Raw genomic sequence first — 14,760 nt, forward strand, 5'->3', positions numbered from 1 at the left:
AACTGGGTTCGGCGCTGAACGAGAAAGGCGCAGAGGCATTTAGAGACTCGCGCGCGCTCGTTCGCTCGCTCGAGACAGAACAACCTGAGGAGAAAGAAAGCTCGGCCAGAGAAACCACCACACCAAACTACCTCACGATTTATCTTTTTATTTTTACTCTTAAAAACTTCATTAACTGCAAGGAGTAACTATTTTAGTCGTTTTCTCCCTTTTTAGGAGTTTGTTTTAGGAGAAATGAAGGCAAAAAACAGAAAACAAAGCTTGTCCGACTCAAGAGAACTCGACGGCTCCTACGACCAGCTAACCGGTAAGTTTCAAAGTTTATTTACCAAACAAAGCATGCAGTGTGTTATATGCTTATGTTTGTTATGATAGAGCATCACGACAATATTTACAATATTTATTCTAAATTAAAGCATCTCTAATTGAACTGAAGTGCATATTTTGTTGTCGAATTTGGTCTGCATGCTGGTTTGGTTTGTACCTGAATGTGTCTTATTGAAGGCTTATACTGTACTTTGCTGACTGGGCTTATAATGGAGTTATGATGCTTGTTGCACCTAAAACTCAGACTACTGGTTCTGTCTGTTCTGGTTCTTGTGTGGAGTGTTTTTCATCTAATTTATATTTTAAATGATGTATTTTTCTTACACATGACTAAAAGGAAGGTCCATGTAACACACACACACACACACAACAACAACAACAACAACATCATTTAAACCCTTATCAGTAAGTTGTATACATCACAGATGTACTGTACTAAAGCTACATTCAGGCAACATCCATGGTATTTTTTTACAATTGAGTTATATAGAGTAAGTCTTTTTACTTAACTTGTCCCAACATGGGGTGTTTGACACTTTAAACACCATATTAAAATGCTACAGGTTTAAACAAAACAGCCCTTTTAAGTCAAGTCTCAATTACAAGGGAAATGTGCAATTTTTGGGCAATTTTACAATGTTTACAAAGAGTAATGTGCAATTTTCCACCAGCTTGTTACTGACAGAAAGTCTATTTTTGTGTGTTAATGTTATTGTGTTATTGTCATTATTGTTATTGTCAATTCTGTTAATTTTGTAAATGCAAATTTTGGTATTTTGTAAATTCTAGTTTTTCTTTAAATTTATTGCTTATAACACTAGAGAATATTGCACCTAAATTTCGTTATACCTGGTATAATGACAATAAAGATATTCTGATTCTGATTCTGAATTACATCACTTGATGGTAAGAAAGAAAAGGGAAACAGGGCACTGGTGTGTGTACTATGTCTACCAGAAGCACTGGGTTGGCACATTATTAAAATGCTATAGGTTTAGACAAAATACAGCCTTTTTAAGTCAAGTCTCAATTATATCACTTGCTTGTAATAAAGAACAGGGGTACTGGTGTGTACTATGTCAACCAGAAGCACTGGGTTGGCACATTATTAAAATGCTACAGGTTTAAACCAAAATTACCGGGTGCAATGCAGGATTACACACTAAACAGGCTGTCACTCCATCACAAGGCAACACAGATCTTCACATTTACTTTCTCACATAGAGGTAAGGCAGTTTAAAGTGGCCAGTTTGCTTCCTGCATGTTTTTTTAAGAATAGAAACTAGAGTACATAGTGGAAATCCATATAAGCTAATTAATTCATTATACCTAACTGACATTTAGGCAACTTCCATGGCATTTTTAGAATTTAGTTATATAGAGCAAGTCTTTTTACTTAACTTGTCCCAACATGGGGTTTATTAAAAGGTTTATTACAGGTTTCAACAAAAATATCCCTTTTAAGTCGAGTCTCTATTATATCACTTGCTTGTAATAAAGAAAAGGGAAACAGGGTACTGGTGTGTACTATATCAACCGAAGCACTGGGTTGGCACATTATTAAAATGCTACAGGTTTAAGCAAAAATAGCCTTTTTAAGTCAAGTCTTGATTATATCACTTGCTTGTAAGAAAGAAAAAGGAAACAGGGTGCTGGTGGGTACTGTGCCAACCAGAAACACCGGGTGTAATGCAGATTACACACTAAACAGGCTGCCAGTCCATCACAAGGCAACACAGATCTTCACATTTACTTTCTTACATAGAAGAAAGGCAGTTTAAAGTGGCCAGTCTGATTCCTGCATGTTTTTTAAGAATATAAACTAGAGTACTTAGTGGAAATCCATGTAAGCTAATTAATTTATTATTTTAAATCATGGATTTTTCTTCCACGTGACAAAGAAAGTTCCATATAAAAAAAACACCAATAAATACAGGACACCACAACAGCAGCATTTGAACCCTTATCAGTAAGTAGTATATATTACAGATGTACTGTATTAAAGCTACTTTTGGGCAACTTCCATGGCATTTTAAGAATTTAGTTATATAGAGGAAGTCTTTTTACCTAACTTGTCCCAACATGGGGTGTTTGACACATTAAACACCTTGTTAATAAAAGGTTTATTACAAGTTTATCAAAAATAACCTTGTAAGTTAGGTCTCAATTATATCACTTGCTTGTAAGAAAGAAAAAGAAAACGGGGGTACTGGTGTGTACTGTGTCAACCGAAGCACTGGGTTGGTGCATTATTAAAATGCTACAGGTTTAAACCAAAATAGCCCTTTTAAGTCAAGTCTCTATTATATCACTAGCTTGTAATAAAGAAAAAGGAAACAGGGTGCTGGTGGGTACTGTACCAACCAGAAACACCGGGTGTAATGCAGATTACACACTAAACAGGCTGCCAGTCCATCACAATGCAACACAGATCTTCATTTACTTTCCAACTAGAGGAGATGCAGTTTAAAGTGGCCAGTCTGCTTCCTGCATGTTTTTTTGAGAATAGAAACTAGAGGAAATCCATGTAAGCTAATTAATTCGTTATTTTAAATTATGAATTTTTCTTCCACATGACAAAGAAAGTTCCATAAAAAAAAAAAAAAAACACCAATAAATACAGGACATCACAACAGCAGCATTTGAACCCTTATCAGTACAGATGTACTGTACTAAATCTACGTTTAGGCAACATCCATGGTATTTTTTTTTTTTAGAAATGAGTTATATAGATGATATAAATGAAAAGGCAGTTTAAAGTGGCCAGTCTGAGAATACAAACTAGAGTGTTTAGAGGAAATCCATGTAAGCAATGGGAGAACTCCTCACAGACAGTAACTGCAAGCATGCTGATGGTTAGCACATGCTCTATCAGCTGTGCTGCAATAAGTAGAGAAAGGGATTTGGAAAAGGGTTGTTGTTGTATTCTGACTTTAAAGCCATGATTACAGCAGTTCAAGTGTTCCAGTGTAAAACCAGGTAAAATAACCAGTAGCACTACACTGCTGTGTTTTTTTCAATAATAGCAGTGTACTTTCTGAGACTACACATAGATAAAAAAAATAAAAGTGAACATTGTTCAGTGTGAAAATCTTACATTTTGGTTTTATTTTGCAGTCATTTTGAACTGTATAAAATTCAGTATAAATGTAAATTGCTGTGAGAACTGTTCTGTCTGGCTTTTTGTTTCTAGCAAGTTAAGTGCAAATTACCTGTGTGTTTAAAGTTGAAGTAGTAAATGGGTTAGTATTTTGTGATACGTATAAGCAGACCATCTGTAGGTATCTGTGTTTTTATAAGGATACACCAGTAGTCCTATGACTGATATAAAACAGTGACTTTCTTTCAAAACATTAAATGACGATGTAATTGATTACAATTACCACATTTTAATTACCAATCCCAATATACAGTGTGTCTTTATTCAATGGACTAAAGTGCAAAGAAACGATTTCCAGTGTTTTCACTGAGTCAACTTTAGTTGCAAATAATGAATGAAACTAATTATTTACATCACATGCATTAGACTGTTGAGCAGCTGAAGTGACAAGGCAACAATTTTACTTGTGATTTACATCACACTTGACTCAGTTGTCGTATATTATAATATCAGTTGTTGCTTTATTATGCACCACACGTCTTTAATGAGAGACATGTCTGGACTGCATGGAGGCTTGTCTAGCCCCTGCAATGTCTTACTTAAAAGCCACGCTGTTGTACGAAGTGCAGAATGAGGGATGACATTGGAAAAAGTAATTATCAAGGTGGCACTAAGTTGATCCAGAATGCATTTGTACCCCTCAGCATTTATGTTGCTATCACAGATGTGCAGGTTACCCATGTCATTGGTACTAATACACTACATGACACATTTTTTCAGGAACTCCACATATTTCAGTAGGAAAATGCCAGGCCTTATTCACCTCAAGTTACAACAGTGTGATTTTGTAGACACAGAGTGTGTGTTGACTGGCCTGCCTGCCTGCAGTCTAATTTTGACTGTCTGTTGTCTCTTATTGAAAATGTATGGCGCATCATAAAGAGGACTATCACACAATGGTGACCACTGACTGTTTAAATCTGGAGGAATTCAAGTCTTGTATACAGCAAAAATTCCACTTGCAAAACTACAGCACTTAGATTCTTCGATTCCCAAATGATTCAGTGTTTTTTTTTTTAACAAATGATAAAAATCTTTTCTTTGTCATTTTGTCTGTTAAATAAAGGTTCAAGTGAATTAACAAATTACAAATTGCATTTTTTGAAATTGTGCCAACTTTTCTGGAAATGTGGTTTGTAGGAGAGACATAATACATAATTAATCCCAGGTGCCAAAACATCAATGAAATGACTTTTTTTAAGGAAATGATTGTCATTTTGAGCCATTTTGACAGACAACGGTAGGAGACGGCAAACAGACAAATTAAAATGCAAATTAATGCTGTCTTAAAAGAGAGTATTGAGGAGTCGTGATTCTATTTTAAAAGATATAGCCCATGGTCGAAACCTATAGAGCAACAGAGCTGAAACGATGCAGAATTGTTGCCTTTGCTTTAAGGAGTAGTGAGGGGAAAGAGCAAGTGAGTGGGCGTCAGGAAGTCTTTTACCAGACAAGGATCAGTAACTATTTATTTCTTTTATTTCTATTTTTGTACTTTTTTACTTCACCTCAGTAATAATCTTTTTCTAATCTCTGCATCATGTTTTTGGACGTTTCAGGAAATAGTAATGTTGGAAATTTTAGGCTGTCTAGACTCATTTTACACATACTCAGGAATTCCCACAAGTAATAATGCATTTGTACACCTTCATTGTCATTAACTTGGGTGATTAAACCTGTCGAAAAAGAAATTGTACACAGTGTGCTAAGTGAAACATGCATAATTAGAAATAGTTTGCCTGTATGCATTACAAAGCACATGGAACAAGATGTTCTTGCCAAACATTTTTGCCATGAATTGGAATCTGCTGGAACAAGGATAACACTTTTTAAAGTTTATCAATCCTTACTCCATAATGGTTTCAATTATTTACTTAATCTAGGTACATCAAATGACTTCCAAAAGTAGCAGGGATTTCGTAACTGAAGAGTTTTCACAAAGCCCACTCATGCCAACTTTTTTTTTTCTTCTATTTATTATAATTCCAAATCAGGTTTATTAGATTTGGATTGTGTGTACAGTTCTGTTCCTCAGCAATGTGGGTTGTTGGTGTGAAAGTGTGTCTGTGTGGGAGAAGTTAACATGACTCAGATCCAGCTCCTCAGAGGCACCGGGTGCAAGCTGTGCACATGTGACAGGGCTGACCCGGGTTGCTTTAAGGTAGCGTGGGAGACTGCAGACTTTTCAAAACTGCCTCTTTGATTTGAACAGAAATCCAGCGTTCTAGAAATAGCTTTCTTGCAGTATGTCTTTTTTCTTTTCTTTTGTAATTTAAATCATACTGTGCCAAAAGATCAAGATTGCAGAGCCAAATCAGGTTTGGAGGAACTTACTTTAGCAGTAATAAAGTGTCCTGTAGCTGCGTATTAGATGTGCACAGAGTGAGGAAGTAATGCACACTGTTTGGGGATTTCTTAAAAATAAAAGCCTTCTTTATGCATGCATAGCATTTTCATTTGGTTTAGATTAAGATTTTACATTGCTGATTACAAAACTAACATTCAAATCCAATGATCCTCACAGTCCCTTGACTTAAACCCCATTAATAAAAACACTTTGGAGCGAGCGGAAAAGGCTTTTGTAAATAATTTAGGTAACATTGAGCTGAGTAATCACAGTCTTGTATAATTATTCCCCTCATAATTACAGTCTGTTTTAAACTAAAAACTGATGGATTGTTTTGTCCTTGTTCTTGACATTGTCTGCTTTGTTTATTTGCATCAAGTTAAACTGCTTCAATTTAAAAACCGCAAGTCACACTTGTCTCTCTATATCACCAACTTTAACTGAAAATAAACTATTTCCTCATGCTCTGTCACACTGAATTGCTGCTAGGAAGAGCGCAGTGTAAACAAAATAGAAACGTTAAGACATGACAACATAGAGGGCTAAAAGGTTAAATGCCGGTAAATGTTTACTAGTAGAAAACAAACAAATGTTTTTTTTTTGCTGACTATGCCTGGGGACCCACAGTAACCTTTCTTCAAGGTAATTGTGTTTGTATTTCCTCCCCGTACAGTTGGAGGGGTCAAATCCATTTCAGTCCACAGGATTAAATCACTTCACTGAGTCACTATGCATTCAGTCATGGAAATGTGTTCTCGGTTTAAAATGCAGAGGGAAAAAAAGAACTCGGACCAGAATAAAGAGAATTTGACGTTCTTGCATTTCAGCCTTCGCACATTTTAGAGCTTGTGTTCATAATTCATGTTACAACTAATAATTCATGGAAAAAGAGCAAAAATCAGGTTATAGTGAAAGGCTTTCGCTCGCTCTAGATCTGCGAAGTCCATTAAGGGTCGGTTTTGTGTTTTGTGAAGGTCTAGCTCATGGAGACAGCTCTAATACCATGCATACATGGAATTGTATAGATCAGTAAAGCTGGTGACCAACATGCTGCCATGTGAGATTATACTAAATCAAATAGTTGTAATTTATAAAGAATAAACAGCTTTTTCTTTTATTAATTAAAAAACACTGTGGATGCACAATCTTGATTTGTTAATATTGGAAGTAGTTAATGTTTGCTCCAATAAAGCTACATATTTGCTTCTATTCTTTGTAATTTGCAAATCTGTGTTGATTTCAGAAAATGCATGTAAGCCAGAGGAACGTAGCATTTAGGCTATGACTAAATTATAGTATGCAAATGGAAGGTTTGCAATTTTAGATTCAATTTAACATTACAAAATTAGTCTGGGAGACCAAATCAAGCCCTACATAAAAAGTTATACTTCTGTTCAAGCCAGGATTTAGCAAGCTATGCTGACTCTGCTACCTAAATAGTAAAACAGTTTAACGTACAGGTGCTGCAGCAAGGTGGCTAAGTGGGTAGCATTGTCGCCTCACAGCAAGAAGGTTCGATCCCCAGGTGGGGTGGACATGCAAATGAGGTGAATTGGAGACACTAAATTGTCCAAGACTGTGTTCGATATAACCTAGTGAACTGATAAACCTTGTGTAATGAGTAACTAAACAACTAAACGAAACAAACAATAACGTACAGGTTATTTACACACAAGTAAATAACCACTTGTGATATTTGCCATGTTCTACAGCAAATGTTATAAAAGAATGATTACTATTTAAGATTAACTAATTTGTAGACATTCTATACATACTGTACATGTAATCCTGTAGCCAGAGACTGACTCATTTTTTTTGATCAATTGAATGAACACTTGCAACACTTCACACTGAACTAGTTTACAAATGGACTAATATGCCTAAAGCACTTGAAACTGTGTATTTTCACATGGCTTGTCTCCATACAGTCTCACCAGTTGTTATTCCCTGCAGACATGTTTAATGGTGCATTCTCAAAGTGCTTTGTGGAAATTGCGGATCCTGGTGGTACTTTTTCTGAAGTGTCCGCTGGGACATTTTATTTTGTAACAGTTGAAAAAAGAAGGTACTGCTGAGAAAAGTCTCTTTAAATAAAGTATTAAACCTTCATTTCCTTTGCACTGTGTGGTGGAATTGATAACGGCTGGACTACAGTTGTGTTTTTGACTAGCATTACATCTGTAGATGACATGGCATAACAGAATGGTAAAATATCGAGCAGTCTTTAAACCCTTATGTTTACTCCAGAAGAGATTTTTTAATTCTTGCAAAATGCTGTTGCTTATCACCAGAGAACATTTTGTAGAGTGTACTTCTAGTCACTAGCTTTATTAGATTTTACCTCTGGAAAACTGGACATGGCGGGAGGTGTCTTGAATGCTTCACTTAGAAAACATAGCTCGATCTTCACATTTTAAAGTAAGCTAATAACCCGAAAATTTTAAAAACCTGACCACTCTATTTTTTGTATGTCTAGAACACACGTATATGAAGCAGTGAATTATACTGACTTTATCAAATATTTAGAACAAAACAATGTAGAAACTATCAAACTATGTTTAATAGAGGCGCCCAGGTGGTGCAACGGGATATACCGCTAGCAAGATTCTGAGCTCCCGGGTTCAAATCTCGACTCTTCTACCGGTCGGCTGGGCATAATTGGCTAATGCCTGCAGCAGACAAAATTGCCTGTACAGAGAGTGGAAGAGCGCAGAAATTGGGTTGTGACTCATCGTGTGCAAAGCTGACCTCATGCGCAAATCCACATGAATAAGAAGGGATTGGTGGACTGCGCACACGTCAAAGGGAGTGTGTGTTAGGTGAATATACACCCTCCTTGGACGCTGTCAGGGTCCCCAGCAGCGAATCGGCTTTGCTAAATTGGGAGAGAAACTATGTTTAATAGTATAAAAATAGAACCTTATCAAGTCTGGTCATGCCTAAGTTTCATTCCTCATTTGCATATAGTCAAACTTCACTTTTTGTCATTGTCACTGGTTTTGTCCACTGCCATAATTTTGGATAATCTCGAATAATTTTGCTATTTTTGGGTTTGCTCTGTATACCCTGGATTCCCCCTCACCCCTCCAAAATATGCAGAAATTAAATAGGCCCTAAGGCTGCCCTAGCTGTAAGGAAATGAGTGTCAGTGTGAGCATGTTGCCCTGTGATTGATTGGCGCTGAACCCGCTGCAACCTTTAAGATAAAGGGGATTTGTAAAAATGAATGACAGCATGTATTGTGTATTTTGAGGTGCTAAGAGATACCAGAAGCATAGTTTTATAAGGATGGTTTGGATAGTTTAAACAGAAATATGCTTCTGTTCGGTGGAACATACGGCTATTAAGAGATGAAGCTTCTTCATACAACTGTTTGCTGCAGCTCTGGCAAACTAATCATGAATGTTGGCAGATGAAACCCTCATTAGCAGAGTCAGTTTTCATTAGTGCAGCACGATTTTCTTGGTGTTTCAAACCTGGTAAATCACTCGGAAACACTAGAACTTATTTTTTAAGGCATTGACTTAATTGTAGTTCTGTTTGACTATACTGTACATGAATTGTACATTCAGTCTGTCTTTGCATATCAGTGACGTATAGCAACACTTTATGGCCACACATATTGTGTATAGAGGCTTAGTCAGCACTACCAATGCTTTCTTTTTTTCATTGACATTTGGCAGAAGCTTTTATTAAATGTGACGGGTTACAGTCCATACCATTAGTAGAATAGAATAGAATCTTTATTGTCACTATACACAGGTACAATGAAATTTTGTATGGCATCTCTCCAACAGAGGTAGCAGCAGCAGCACAGAAAAACTAGTAGCAGTAAAAACGCCTGGATGAAGAACCAAAAGTGGAAGCTTGGCGGTATGGGCATTTGAACCCTTTAACATTGATTATTAGTTTAGAACCTTAACTGCTACACCACCACTTACTATTAGAAACATGCTGTCACCTCTACAATTATTGGCCTCCCTGGTAAAGGTAACTGAAAAGAGGCAAGATCCTCACTTGGTGAATTACCTTAACTTCACTGTAAAATCTTTAATCCAGTCTTTTACTGATGTAAATTTATTCTGAGAAAAAACCCTTACACATGGCGCACATGCCACAATTATTGGCACCACTGCACTTTGGGCAACCTGGTGATGCTGTGTACCAAATTCAGTGTTTATTTCCAAAAAGCTCAATTTTACTTTCACTTGACCATAGAACATGGTTCCAAAGTCGCATCAGCAATTGACAAACTCCAGGCATGTACGTTTGTAATTAGATGAGAGGAAAGCTTTTTTTTTCCATCTGTTGACATAGACATTGTGTCTGATAGTAGTTTGGGAGACTTGTTAGTACCAAGAAACTATTTTTTACTGTCACCCTCCATCTGTGAGCCTTGTTTTTTCGCCTCTCTTACCACCCTCTGCACTGTGAATGGGGGCAAAACAAATGCGGGCCCTATCCAGGCAAGTTTATAGCAGTTTCAGTTGATTTGAACTTTTCAGGTATTGTCCAGACATTTTTAGATGAGTAGCTATTTTTTTAGCCATTTCCTGACACAAGATGGTCAACTGATTTTTCCTTTATTTGAATCGTGTTCTCTTGTCTTTCCCATGTTGAAGAAAAACTAACAGAAGTTGACATTTGTCTCACATCATGTAGTTATACCTCGGTGAGGCAGAAAGTCATGGATTATTGTTTGAAACATTTTTTAAACTTATTTGTAGAAGTTTTAAGGTTGTCAGTAATTGTGGCACTTAAATTTTTCTACTTTATTTAGATGTTGTGTTTATAAGTTAATAGTATTCCAGTTTTGTACATATCATTGACCTGTACATTTAGTCATTTGGCTGAAGTGTTTATTTAAAGTGACTCATGTTTGACACAGTACAATCCAAGCACTTAAGAGCCTTTAATTCCTAGTGTAGAACCCAAATTCCTATTAACTAAACATATTTTAAAGGATCTTCTGTCCAGGCCTGTGGTTTGTGGCTTTTTAACTAGATTTTGTAACATGACTTCAAGGATCGATTTCCATTTAGCATGGAAGTATTAATAAGGTTGGACACAGATGTTTGGTGATAATGTCTTTTGGCTTTTCATATTTCAGTTCATCCCAACATTATTTGATGGGGTTGAGGTCAGTGTTCTCTGCAAGAAAAAAGCTTTCCCACAATGATTACTACAATGCATACAATTATCTGTAATGTTACTGTATATTGGACAATTAAGATTTCCATTCCACTGGATCTAAAATTGTCAGTCTAACCATGAACAGTAGCCCCAGATGATTTATGTTAATATTGCTTTCTGAAGAATTGTTTACTTCAAGTCTTTTAAGCAAACCTTTTAAGCAAACTCTACACTGATATTAACATAACTGAAAAGCCTATAAAGCCTATTCTGTGTCCATTTTTCTTTTTAACATCTATACTTAGCATAGAAGCTACAGGAAGAGTGAGTCACACCAAGCGATACTTAATAAGATGTGATATTGAATCATGTTTTGCTAGGCGCTTACACATGGCTCTTTCTTAAACTGTTAAGATTTATGATCATCTTACCTTATTTATTTCATTCCATTGTTGTGAATAGGGAACGGTCAGACAGCGCTAATGAGTCTCATGGGAATTGCATTAATGCAGACCATAGTGTATGGCCTTCCCCTTTAGCTAGGGAAGCGATCAATACTCAACTCCTGTTGACAAAGATATATCTTTCTCAGCATGTGTTTTGTACTCGGCATTAATCTGTTTTCTGTCTCCAAATCAACAAAATGTAATAGTGTGAGAAAAGGTAACTCACTTTTTAAAAATAGACCTGTTACGTTTTGTGTTAATGTGATAGTGTAAGAAAATGTTACTCTCTTATTAATAATGGAGCTGTTACGTTTGGTGTTAATGTGATAGTATGAGAAAAGGTAACTCACTTATTAAAAATAGACCTGTTATGTTTGGTGTTAATGTGATAGTGTGAGAAAAAGTAACTCACTTATTAAAAATAGACCTGTTACTCTCTTATTAATAATGGAGCTGTTACGTTTGGTGTTAATGTGATAGTGTAAGAAAATGTTACTCTCTTATTAATAATGGAGCTGTTACATTTAGTGTTAATGTGATAGTGTGAGAAAATGTTACTCTCTTATTAATAATGGAGCTGTTACATTTGGTGTTAATGTGATAGTGTAAGAAAATGTTACTCTTTTATTAATAATGGAGCTGTTACGTTTTGTGTTAATGTGATAGTGTAAGAAAATGTTACTCTCTTATTAATAATGGAGCTGTTACGTTTGGTGTTAATGTGATAGTGTAAGAAAATGTTACTCTCTTATTAATAATGGAGCTGTTACGTTTGGTGTTAATGTGATAGTGTAAGAAAATGTTACTCTCTTATTAATAATGGAGCTGTTACGTTTGGTGTTAATGTGATAGTGTAAGAAAATGTTACTCTCTTATTAATAATGGAGCTGTTACGTTTGGTGTTAATGTGATAGTGTAAGAAAATGTTGCTCTCTTATTAATAATGGAGCTGTTACATTTGGTGTTAATGTGATAGTGTAAGAAAATGTTACTCTCTTATTAATAATGGAGCTGTTACGTTTGGTGTTAATGTGATAGTGTAAGAAAATGTTACTCTCTTATTAATAATGGAGCTGTTACATTTGGTGTTAATGTGATAGTGTAAGAAAATGTTACTCTCTTATTAATAATGGAGCTGTTACAATTGGTGTTAATGTGATAGTGTAAGAAAATGTTACTCTCTTATTAATAATGGAGCTGTTACATTTGGTGTTAATGTGATAGTGTAAGAAAATGTTACTCTCTTATTAATAATGGAGCTGTTACATTTGGTGTTAATGTGATAGTGTAAGGAAATGTTACTCTCTTATTAATAATGGAGCTGTTACAATTGGTGTTAATGTGATAGTGTAAGAAAAGGTAACTCACTTATTAATAATGGAGCTGTTACGTTTGGTGTTAATGTGATAGTGTAAGAAAATGTTACTCTTTTATTAATAATGGAGCTGTTACGTTTGGTGTTAATGTGATAGTGTAAGAAAATGTTACTCTCTTATTAATAATGGAGCTGTTACATTTGGTGTTAATGTGATAGTGTAAGAAAATGTTACTCTCTTATTAATAATGGAGCTGTTACGTTTGGTGTTAATGTGATAGTGTAAGAAAATGTTACTCTCTTATTAATAATGGAGCTGTTACATTTGGTGTTAATGTGATAGTGTAAGAAAATGTTACTCTCTTATTAATAATGGAGCTGTTACAATTGGTGTTAATGTGATAGTGTAAGAAAATGTTACTCTCTTATTAATAATGGAGCTGTTAAATTTGGTGTTAATGTGATAGTGTAAGAAAATGTTACTCTCTTATTAATAATGGAGCTGTTACATTTGGTGTTAATGTGATAGTGTAAGAAAATGTTACTCTTTTATTAATAATGGAGCTGTTACGTTTTGTGTTAATGTGATAGTGTGAAAAAAGGTAACTCACTTATTAATAATGTAGCTGTTACGTTTGGTGTTAATGTGATAGTATGAGAAAAGGTAAATCTCTTAATAATAATGGAGCTGTTACATTTGGTGTTAATGTGATAGTGTAAGAAAATGTTACTCTTTTTTCAATAATGGAGCTGTTACGTTTTGTGTTAATGTGATAGTATGAGAAAAGGTAACTCACTTATTAAAAATAGACCTGTTATGTTTGGTGTTAATGTGATAGTGTGAGAAAAAGTAACTCACTTATTAAAAATAGACCTGTTACTCTCTTATTAATAATGGAGCTGTTACGTTTGGTGTTAATGTGATAGTGTAAGAAAATGTTACTCTCTTATTAATAATGGAGCTGTTACATTTAGTGTTAATGTGATAGTGTGAGAAAATGTTACTCTCTTATTAATAATGGAGCTGTTACATTTGGTGTTAATGTGATAGTGTAAGAAAATGTTACTCTTTTATTAATAATGGAGCTGTTACGTTTTGTGTTAATGTGATAGTGTAAGAAAATGTTACTCTCTTATTAATAATGGAGCTGTTACGTTTGGTGTTAATGTGATAGTGTAAGAAAATGTTACTCTCTTATTAATAATGGAGCTGTTACGTTTGGTGTTAATGTGATAGTGTAAGAAAATGTTACTCTCTTATTAATAATGGAGCTGTTACGTTTGGTGTTAATGTAATAGTGTAAGAAAATGTTGCTCTCTTATTAATAATGGAGCTGTTACATTTGGTGTTAATGTGATAGTGTAAGAAAATGTTACTCTCTTATTAATAATGGAGCTGTTACGTTTGGTGTTAATGTGATAGTGTAAGAAAATGTTACTCTCTTATTAATAATGGAGCTGTTACATTTGGTGTTAATGTGATAGTGTAAGAAAATGTTACTCTCTTATTAATAATGGAGCTGTTACAATTGGTGTTAATGTGATAGTGTAAGAAAATGTTACTCTCTTATTAATAATGGAGCTGTTACATTTGGTGTTAATGTGATAGTGTAAGAAAATGTTACTCTCTTATTAATAATGGAGCTGTTACATTTGGTGTTAATGTGATAGTGTAAGGAAATGTTACTCTCTTATTAATAATGGAGCTGTTACAATTGGTGTTAATGTGATAGTGTAAGAAAAGGTAACTCACTTATTAATAATGGAGCTGTTACGTTTGGTGTTAATGTGATAGTGTAAGAAAATGTTACTCTCTTATTAATAATGGAGCTGTTACATTTGGTGTTAATGTGATAGTGTAAGAAAATGTTACTCTTTATTAATAATGGAGCTGTTACAATTGGTGTTAATGTGATAGTGTAAGAAAATGTTACTCTCTTATTAATAATGGAGCTGTTACATTTGGTGTTAATGTGATAGTGTAAGAAAATGTTACTCTCTTATTAATAATGGAGCTGTTACATTTGGTGTT

General features: G+C 34.9%; 1 protein-coding gene across 2 annotated transcripts in view; it reads left to right on the forward strand.

Annotated features, from left to right (window-relative positions):
• The first annotated feature begins 202 nt into the window (after positions 1 to 202).
• Positions 203 to 14,760, forward strand: part of LOC134325913 (Kv channel-interacting protein 2-like) — a 161,039-nt gene continuing 146,481 nt past the window's right edge. For both annotated transcript variants that reach the window (XM_063008110.1, XM_063008112.1), the window contains exon 1: positions 203 to 307. In XM_063008110.1, the coding sequence (XP_062864180.1) occupies positions 235 to 307 (73 nt within the window). In that variant the 5' untranslated portion in view covers positions 203 to 234. The remainder of the gene's footprint in view (positions 308 to 14,760) is intronic.

This window comes from Trichomycterus rosablanca, chromosome 14 (assembly GCF_030014385.1).
Source record: "Trichomycterus rosablanca isolate fTriRos1 chromosome 14, fTriRos1.hap1, whole genome shotgun sequence".
Classification (NCBI taxonomy): Eukaryota; Metazoa; Chordata; class Actinopteri; order Siluriformes; family Trichomycteridae; genus Trichomycterus; species Trichomycterus rosablanca.